This window comes from Salmo trutta, chromosome 14 (genome assembly GCF_901001165.1).
Source record: "Salmo trutta chromosome 14, fSalTru1.1, whole genome shotgun sequence".
Lineage (NCBI taxonomy): Eukaryota > Metazoa > Chordata > Actinopteri > Salmoniformes > Salmonidae > Salmo > Salmo trutta.
The window spans coordinates 31,674,686-31,684,060 of record NC_042970.1 but is presented as its reverse complement, the minus strand read 5'-3'; the positions used below and the strand labels follow the sequence as shown (position 1 = coordinate 31,684,060).

At 45.4% G+C, this 9,375-nt stretch overlaps 1 protein-coding gene across 2 annotated transcripts in view; it reads right to left on the bottom strand.

Annotated features, from left to right (window-relative positions):
- Nucleotides 1–910: 910 nt before the first annotated feature.
- Nucleotides 911–9,375, bottom strand: part of smarcc2 (SWI/SNF related BAF chromatin remodeling complex subunit C2) — a 13,891-nt gene continuing 5,426 nt past the window's right edge. The window contains exons 11-25 of one of the 2 annotated variants that reach the window (XM_029775313.1): nt 9,228–9,287; nt 8,923–9,091; nt 8,762–8,833; nt 8,488–8,601; nt 8,224–8,377; nt 8,016–8,135; nt 7,845–7,907; nt 7,386–7,644; nt 6,973–7,134; nt 6,759–6,820; nt 6,486–6,606; nt 6,195–6,358; nt 4,915–5,049; nt 4,397–4,769; nt 911–3,679 (exon numbers count right to left, since the gene is read on the bottom strand). In XM_029775313.1, the coding sequence (XP_029631173.1) occupies nt 3,615–3,679; nt 4,397–4,769; nt 4,915–5,049; nt 6,195–6,358; nt 6,486–6,606; nt 6,759–6,820; nt 6,973–7,134; nt 7,386–7,644; nt 7,845–7,907; nt 8,016–8,135; nt 8,224–8,377; nt 8,488–8,601; nt 8,762–8,833; nt 8,923–9,091; nt 9,228–9,287 (2,093 nt within the window). In that variant the 3' untranslated portion in view covers nt 911–3,614. Of the gene's footprint in view, nt 3,680–4,396; nt 4,770–4,914; nt 5,050–6,194; nt 6,607–6,758; nt 6,821–6,972; nt 7,135–7,385; nt 7,645–7,844; nt 7,908–8,015; nt 8,136–8,223; nt 8,378–8,487; nt 8,602–8,761; nt 8,834–8,922; nt 9,092–9,227; nt 9,288–9,375 lie in introns of those variants that run through there. The other variant, XM_029775315.1, reaches the window with a different exon arrangement.

The following is a 9,375-nucleotide window of genomic DNA, read 5'->3' as shown; positions in this document are numbered from 1 at the left end:
ACAACTGTGAGAAGGATTGGAGTCAACATGGGCCAGCATCCCTGTAGAACGCTTCCGATGAATTTAGGCTGTTTTGAGGGAAAGGGGATGCAACTCAATAGGAAGGTGTTCCTAATGTTTGCTATACTCAGTGTATATACATCAGGACATGTACACATTGTAAATATGAAAATAGAATGCACTATTTCAGAACGTGAGCTCCCGCTTGCATGTTAATATCAGACTGGGAAGAATTGACATTCATGATCTATCTCCCTATCTGCAAGCGTTACCAATGGCATAACACTTTATTGATATGTAAATTCAACCAACCAATAAGAATACATAAACATCGAAAACATAGTTCTGCAGTGGCATGTGGAAACATAACCAACACTGTTACACTAGGACTGTCTGGGAGTGGTCTGGTCTGGGAGTGGTCTGAGCTGGGAGGGGAAAACTGAAAGCTAGCTGTTATTGGCAGAGAGGTTTGGAACTCTCTTTCTTATTGGTCTACAAACTAATTTACCACCAGGGGTTGTCACCAGGCAGTGCAAAACTCCATCCCACCAAAATAGGCTGAAAGTTCAGGCGGTCTTTTCAAACCACTCTTAGACTAAAAGCGCATTATCACCATTTCCACAGTTTTACAGTATTTTTCCAACCTCAATGTGGAAATATATATATATATAATGTTTTTTAAACGTAGGAAAAATCAGTTTTGACTGCACAGGGCCTTTAAACAAAATCTCTTTCTTTGAGCAATTGTATTAGTATAAAATAATTAAAAACAAATATGTTGCATACAATACAGCTCAGTATTTGAATTATTTATTTTATAGTCATTTTTGCTAATCTTTATCCAGGGTGCTAATCTTTATCCAGGGTATCCATAATTGCGATCCCCACTGTAGCAACAATGACCAAACTATACACGCCACATCATCTTCATTTATTTGATTTTCCCCCCAAAATTGTAAGTAAAACCTTCGCATATATTTTTTTAATTGAATTCGAACTGCAGAGCAACTGTTGACACTAATTTGGCAACAGTTTGACTGAGGAAAGGTTCATTTCTACTGTATAATCAATGCAATCATTGCTATCGTTAGCCATCATGAAAAACAAACAGAAACAAGAAACTGAACATACACACGTATTTCATATCACGAAATCCACACAATGCAATAACAGAGACCAAAGCAGTCCATCCATGGTCACGACTGTAGTGAAGTTTCTAACACTGGCTATCTGGACACAAGTTTTATTATCGAAGTATATGTACGACACTGTCAGAGGAGTGGGTTTGTGTGATGTGTTGCTGTGTCGTCATTTTGTACTTCTGTATGAGAACAATGAGCATCCCAATTCCTCAGCCTTTGTAACAATTCAAAACAATGGCACAAGGGGGTTGGATGGAACCGAACTGAAGGAACACTGGGGGAAACACACCCATGCTCACAGTCACACTGATTGAAAGGTCATGGAGGCCTATCAGGATCACGCACATGACAATGAGGGAGGGGATTAGAGGTTACAAGATAATAAAATACAGCAATAAAATGCAAACAATAATATCAAAGAAACAAAACTGGAAAACCCGACAGTCAAATATTATAAAAATAGATAGGATACATAGAGAAGATATTGTTTACAGATATTAAAGGACACAATTCTCCTCTGCAAGCTGAACTGACTTCTCAGATTCATTGACTTAGAAAGTTATTTTGTAACATTAAAGCCACTTCCATCACATACTAACAGCTTCATGCTAGTTGGACAGGTCATTGGAAAACACAAAACAAACTATAAAAATCTGTGAATTTCCAAATGTCCACACCTCTGGCTTCACCCCACAAACTCAGATGGAGAAAATTGCAAACATAAAAAAAAATGAATAGAGTTGTGATGGTGATGCCTGTTATCTTTGAAGTTGCCAATAAGGTTCTTCCAGAGCTATATCCAGTAATTGTTTTAGAGTATAATCTCTACAATGGTATGATTCACTGATACTGACTAGCCATACTGGATATGCTGACAAACACCATCTTATTTGTGCAGTTACTGCTAGGCTTATGATTATGCTCTGCTCTGAGCATGTGCAACTGTTTCAGAAGTGCTTCAGATCTTAAACTTAAAAAACAAAGGGCTCTATTCAATCTGTGTCACTAAAGTGTTACAGATTGCGCGATAGAAATGTAAAGGTCATTTCCGATTGAGCGGACATATGCAGTGTTTACTGTGAATGCAGTCTCCGCTAACATCGCCTTTACATTTCAATCACACCGTAACGCTTGCTATATGGATTGAATCGAGCTCAAAATACAGTTCAAATAAGGCCTTTTAGGACATTGTGTCCTAGAGGGCACTGACTCTGGGGGTGTGGCCCTTCATCAATACTTTAAGTGGTTTCTAATGCTCAGTCATGGAGGGATTTTCTGTTCCAATTGGAGTGAAACATTTGTAACAGAAAATCCAGTTTACAGTACATAGTCTTAATAACAAATGGCAGTAGGGCAAGATGAGACGGTTTCCAAGTGGAATACATATCATTACAAGAGTAATACCATTCGTTCATCCTTTTTCATTTCCCTAACACATACTTTGTTTTAGTTTAGGATACATCTAACCAACAGACCAACCCCAATGCTCTATAACAGCACATTCACACACACAGGGCAACAAGCAGCCAATCCAATGAAATAAGGTGACCTAGGACTGAGAATCTCATATTTGGAAACTATGACATCGTAGTAAAAGTTCAAAACAAGAGAGCAGCTAAGTGCTTCAGGTCAATTGAGTTAGGGCTCTGTTCAATCTGTATTGCTGAAGCGTTACAGATTGCGCGATAGAAATGTAAAGGTCATTTCCGATTGAGCGGACATATGCAGTGTTTACTGTGAATGCAGTCTCCGCTAACGTTGCCTTTACATTTAAATCCCGCCGTAACGCTGAACTTTTGCGACGCGGATTGAATAGAGCCATTAATAATGCTTCATGTCTCTAGATATGGCCACCGGGGAAACATCTTTTCAAAGTGCAAATCTTTTTTTCTCTTTTATAAATTCCTACCAGGGGTACCGTGGGTGAATAGGTAGGTAGGTACCACTGGGAACATGGTAGGACATCTGACTTCAGTAAACTATAACAGGAAACGAAAGCACCACTGGTCAAAGGACTGCTCAGACAAGTCTTTAAGTTCTCTTCATATCCTCAGGTCAAGTGGTGTATTTACATGACCATACTCTCTTGGTTTAACCTTGGGCTCTGATGTGAAAGGTGAAAGTCATTAGGCAACTTATGTCTGGAAAAATGACTGGGGGACTGTTAGTTTGAAAACCAATAAAGTTCTTCATTGGTATTTTCTTGTTTAGTTGAGGGGGATCTTTATATTCACTCTGGTAAGGTAGACTTCAGTGAAATGTTTTTGTTTTGCTTTTCTTTCTCATGTAAATCGTTCAAAATGTTAAACATGATCAAAGTTTGTTATATGTCCTTCAGTTTGACTTCTTCATTTTTAGATGAAACAGGCAGGATTCATAGGTACAAAGTGGTCAATGTCATTCAGTTTGCCAGGACCCTTCTCTCGCTCTCTTCTTCCCTCTCTCCCTCTCTCTCCCTCTCTTTCTTTCTTTTCACTGTGGAGGGGGAACTGGGGCTGAGGAGTGGTGTGTATCCTCAGGTAGAGGGGCACTAGGCTCTGGGTTCAAGAAAAGAGAATAAGATGTGTAAAACACACACACACACACACACACACACACACACACACACACACACACACACACACACACACACACACACACACACACACACACACACACAGCAACAACAAAAAAGTCACAGTAAAGTTCAAGTTGATTCCAGTGGCTCACATGATTATTATTTATTTTTAACCCCTTTTTCTCCCCAACTTTGTGGTGTTCAAATTGGTAGTTACAGTCTTGTCTCATCGCTGCAACTCCCATACAGACTCAGGAAAGGCGAAGGTCGAGAGCCGTGCGTCCTCCGAAGCATGACCCCGCCAAGCCGCATTCCTTCTTGACACAATGTCCGCCTAACACGGAAGCCAGCCACACCAACGTGTCGGAGGAAACACTGTACACCTGGCGACCGTGTCAGCGCGCATTGCACCCGGCCCGCCACAGGAGTTGCTAGAGCGCGATGGGACAAGGACAACCCGGCCGGCCAACCCCTCCCCTAACCCGGACGACGCTGGGCCAATCGCCGCTTGACGGGTCTCCCGGTTGAGGCCGGCTGCAAAACAGCCTGGGATCGAAACAGGATCTGTAGTGACGCAGCTAGCACTGCGATGCAGTGCCTTAGACCGCTGCGCCACTCAGTAGGCCCACGTTATTACTTTTGTACAGTATTAGTTAAATACTGAATTCGCAGTTCGATAACACAAAGTGTGACTCACCGTGGAGTGTTGGGGTGGTGCTGGAGTGGGCCGTGGGGGGCTGGCCTGGCGGGCGGGGAGGTGAGGTGTGAGGACCACTGGGGGGCGGCTGGGGCTCAGCGGGCTGGACAGAGGAAGGGATGGAGCTGGTAGGGGGTGCTGGGCTGGGAGCTGGCTGTGGTGCAGGGGTACTGAGGGTTGGCTGGGACTGGGTGGCTGAGGGGCCCTGGGGTGGGGGGCCAGTGGGGGCCGGGGCGGAGTGTGGGCCTCCAGTCTGGCTGTGCTGCTGGATCTGTTGGAAGTGCTGCTGACGCGCCCTCATCTCTGCATACTTCAACTGCTCCATGTGGAACGACTGACGGTCTGCCAGCAGCTGCTGCCTCTGGTACTCCAACTACACACACACACACACACACACACACACACACACACACACACACACACACACACATGTATATGCGCACTCCAACCAACAAAGCAAAACCAACAAGTCTACTTAAACTACATCCCCCATAACCCTTCACTTCTCCCTGACTCACCGCCTCCCTCTCTCGGTCCATGATGGTCTCCAGCTCTTCAAAGTGTCTAAGTTTGATCTCCAGCTTCTTCATCTGAGTCTCCACCAGCAGAGCCACCAGAGACTTGATCTTCCTCTCCTCCACCGCAGCCAGGTGCTATGGAGAGAGACAGACAGATAGAGAAGGATGGAGGGGGAGACAGAAATGGAGATCGAGGGGGAGAGAAGATGTATAGGGGAGATCAAGAAAGAGAGAGAAGTATGGATGCGAGTCATCTTTTCATGTGAAATGGCACAGACATATTGAACAATCCCTGGTTGATAATCAGTATGAGAAACAGATAGGGTCAGATATGCTTTAACCCCTGGCGGTTGGCTAGGAGAGCTGATCTAGGATCAGGTGCATCCTAATGTAATCTGGAACAAATTGCAAAAATCGCTGAAGCTGGAGACTTATATTTCCCTCACTAACTTTAAACATCAGCTATCCGAGCAGCTAACCAATCACTGCAGCTGTACATAGTCCATCTGTAAATAGACCATCCAATCTACCTACCTCATCCCCATATTGTTTTTATTTACTTTTCTGCTCTTTTGCACACCAGTACTTCTACTTGCACATCATCATCTGCATATCTATCACTTCAGTGTTAATTTGCTAAATTGTAATTACTTTGCTACTATGGCCTATTTATTGCCATACCTCCTCACGCCATTTGCACACACTGTATATAGACTTTCTTTTTTCTATTGTGTTATTGACTGTACGCTTGTTTATTCCATGTGTAACTAACTCTATGTTGTTGTTTGTGTCGCACTGCCTTGCTTTATCTTGGCCAGGTCGCAGTTTTAAATGAGAACTTGTTGTCAACTGGCCTACCTGGTTAAATAAAGGTGAAATAAAATAAAAAAATAACATCTTATTCATTATGATCCCAAAGGGAAAACTGACCCTACAGATGTAGGATCTTAATTTCAGCCAGTTTGGTACAGCAGGAAATGGATCCTGCAGCAACAAGAAATGTGATTATAATTAATGGACCTTTTTTGTAGGGGTTGATGCATTTTTCATTAGGTCAAATCAAGTCTGAGATTTTTAAGTGGAAATTACAAACTTTAGAAGCCTTTTCAAAACCTCAAGCACGCTGCTGTGCAAGAAAATCCTCAGCAACAAAATAGTGATCGAATTAAGATCCTACACCTGTAGATCAGCACTCCTGCTCTGAGAAGTTTGATACATACACCCCCCCTCCTAGATCTGTGGTTAGGGGGATCATGCTAAACACGGGTCAGAGGTCAGACCTTGGCTTTGACGGCAGCAGCAGCCAGGGCCGAGGCAGCAGCGGTAGCCAGGTTCCCCTCTCCCACATCCCGCTCGACCTTCGCCTTCCTCTCTCCCTCACTCTCTCCTTCTCTCTGGCCCTCCTCCGAGCCCTCCTTCCCTTCCTTCTCCTTCTCTCCATCACCTAATGCAGAGAGGGAAACATAGAAGTCACACATAATTAAGTGTCTGTAAAAAACAAGAGACAAACTTGACTATTTTACAAAGTTTATAAAGATACATTCAAAATCAGTCACAGACATAAACATTACCCATCTCCGAGTCTGTCTTCTCAGCCTCTCCCTCTCCTTCTCCCTCTCTCCCTCTCTCCTCCTCCTTCTTCCCGTTTTCTCCTTGCTTCTCCCCCTCTTCCATGGCTCCCTCTTTGTTCTCCTGTTATCACCATGGGGATGGGGACAAGGACAATGGTCAACACTTGAGTATAAATCATCACAACCTAGACAATTCAGACCCAGACCGTAGCTGGTTTCAGAAGACTCAACCACACAAACACAAGTAAAGTAGAAGTCCTAAAGACACCATACCTTGGTCTCCCTCTTCTCCTCACTGGATTGGCTGTCACTTTTACTCTCCTCACTGCTCTCTTCTGGAGGAAGAGATAAGACAGATGAGTTGTCAACAAGCCTAGTGTCCTATGTGCACCCCACCGGAAACTCATTTCTCTTCATTGACATACAATACATGGAAATATGACCAAAGACAATTATAGTTTTAGATAATAGTAGATGGAAGCTGTACCAGGTTTTTCTCCCTCCTCCAGGCTGGTGCCTGCGATGCCGCTGCCTTCCAGGCCGTAGAGGGGGTCCTGTCTGCCACTGGTCCGCGCCGCCTCTTCCACCCTCCTCACATGGGCCTCCACCAGTGCTGCTGGGACCTCCTCCTTCATACGGGAAAACTCCTCTGAGAGAGAGAGAGCGAGAGGGGGGAATGAAAAGAGAGAATGAACAGTGGTGAAAGAAGCAGGGAGTTGGTTCTGAAGGCTACACCAAATACACACGCCACCTCTAAAAAGTATCTCTGGAGAAAAAAAAAGATCCAAAACTTCCAAGACACTTCCTGGTAAATAAAGGTTAACTAAACAGCTCTGACACAAATCAGGCCAGCCTGTACTCTGTGTGATCCGACGGTTATTTAGTGAGTTGACCTCTCACCCAGGGCAGACTTGGCGGCTGCGGAGGCCACGCGGGGGTCCACCACGGAGGCCAGGAAGGCCACGGTGCTCATGACGGGGTTGCCTGCCTGGCTGAAGGGGACGGGCTGGTAGGCCAGGGGGCCCAGGGACGAGGACGTGTCCTCCAGGTATGGGTCCTCGATGGGCAGACGCAGGAAGTGCAGGATACACTCGTCCTGGGTACGTGAGCCCACGTGCTCCGACACCTTGTTCCAGTCATCCTTGTACATCTCTAGACCCTGAGGGGAGAGGAGAGGAGAAGGATGATATGATTGATATTAATAAGGATGTCATATTAAGCCCTAGGTTACATTTTCAGATAAGTTCTGTGTGTTTTTGTTGTCGAGCCTCTCAACACCGTTTCAAGTTTATTTGGCTGTAAAGGGCATTCTATTGAATGGTAATAAAGTGGATGAGACAGAGCTGTGCTGTTAGTTACCTCTAGCAGCAGTAGTGTCTCCTGTTCGGTCCAGTCTCGCATGGCGCTGGCAGCAGTCTTACTCTGCAGACAGGAAGAAGTAGCATCCCCGTAACACACCTCACTACTCTTTATAGATAGCTACACAGTGCACTATGATCCTCATCAGTCCTGCAGTGTTGAGAGCCATACCTTAGGAGGCCCAGTCTTCTTGCTGTACATGTCTGTCCTCAGGCCAAAGTTCTGCAGGTCGGCTGGCTGCTTCTCCTTCACCTTGTCTGGGAAGGACAGAATCTGCTGGGCTGCCGGAGTCTGGAGGGGACAGAGAGAAGTGGAGTGAAGCTACAGTCAAATAGAGAGGCATCTAGAACCAAAATATAGAAACAACCTGTCTGTGTACCTGGGAGGCCTTGGGCTGCAGGGGCACCAGGCTGGAAGGGGTGTCAGCCAGGACGTGGAAGTGGGAGGTGGGCGGGGGGCCCATGGGGGTGGGCCGGCTCTCGGAGTCCACCTGGTAGTTGATCAGACCCCACTGCTCCAGGAACGCATGCACCCTGAGGAAGAGGAGAGAGGGATAAATGGAAAGGTAAATATTACTGCATGACATAGATGAAAAGACAATGCGACTGTGGTAAATGTCCTGTGTGCACTGAGTCCTTCCGACCTCATGATGGCGCACACGTCTCCGGCCAGGTTCCTGCGGCAGGCGGTAGAGGTGAGGTACTCCTGCGGGTTCAGCCTGTAAGTGTCAATCATGAAGTTCCTATAGGCCAGGTAACTGTGAAGAGAAAGAGAGACTCTTGTCATTGGTTATGCAGCTAAGTTACTCCAAATTCCAAAGCTGTTGGTCTCTGTATAACACAGAGGAGTGTACATGTGTATTAAGCTAGGTATGTGTAATAATAATAATAACATTATGTTAGCATGTGTTTACTCACATCTCAGGGGTTTTGGATTTGTTCTTGCCGTTGAAAAACTCTGGGAGGGCTCTACGCTCGATAGCATGGACACTGGAAAAGACAGAAAGAGGTCAAACAGACATCATTGATCAAACTATCATCATTGATGGTCGGTAGAGACGCGTAGATGTGTAGCCTACCTGTTGTAGTCGAACCAGGCAGCATAGCTGGGGATAATGATGTGGTGGGTCTGCTCGGTCACGTTGTCCTCATGAAGGTCCGACCCTTTCACCGGCTCTCCCTTCACACTCGGAGAGCCCTCCTCCTCCTCCTTTCCTGCAGTTTCCATGGATTCATCCTCTTGCTCATCTGTTCAAGAGATAAAAGAGGAGAGAGTGAAAATACAGGACAGATAAAGGATGGATTAAGCTAAAATATAGTGAGAAGTGACCTCATCCTGCAGACAGCGTATACACTGAGTTGTTCAGTTGTTCAGGGAACTCACCCAGGTCTGTCATGGTACCTCCCTTTACTGGTGTTGACTCAGAGTCTTTCTTAGTGTTGGCTACACACACACACAAACAGAGAGAGAGGGGTATGGGGGAGAGAGAGAGAGAGAGAGAGAGAGTGTGGGGGGAGAGAGAGAGAAAGAG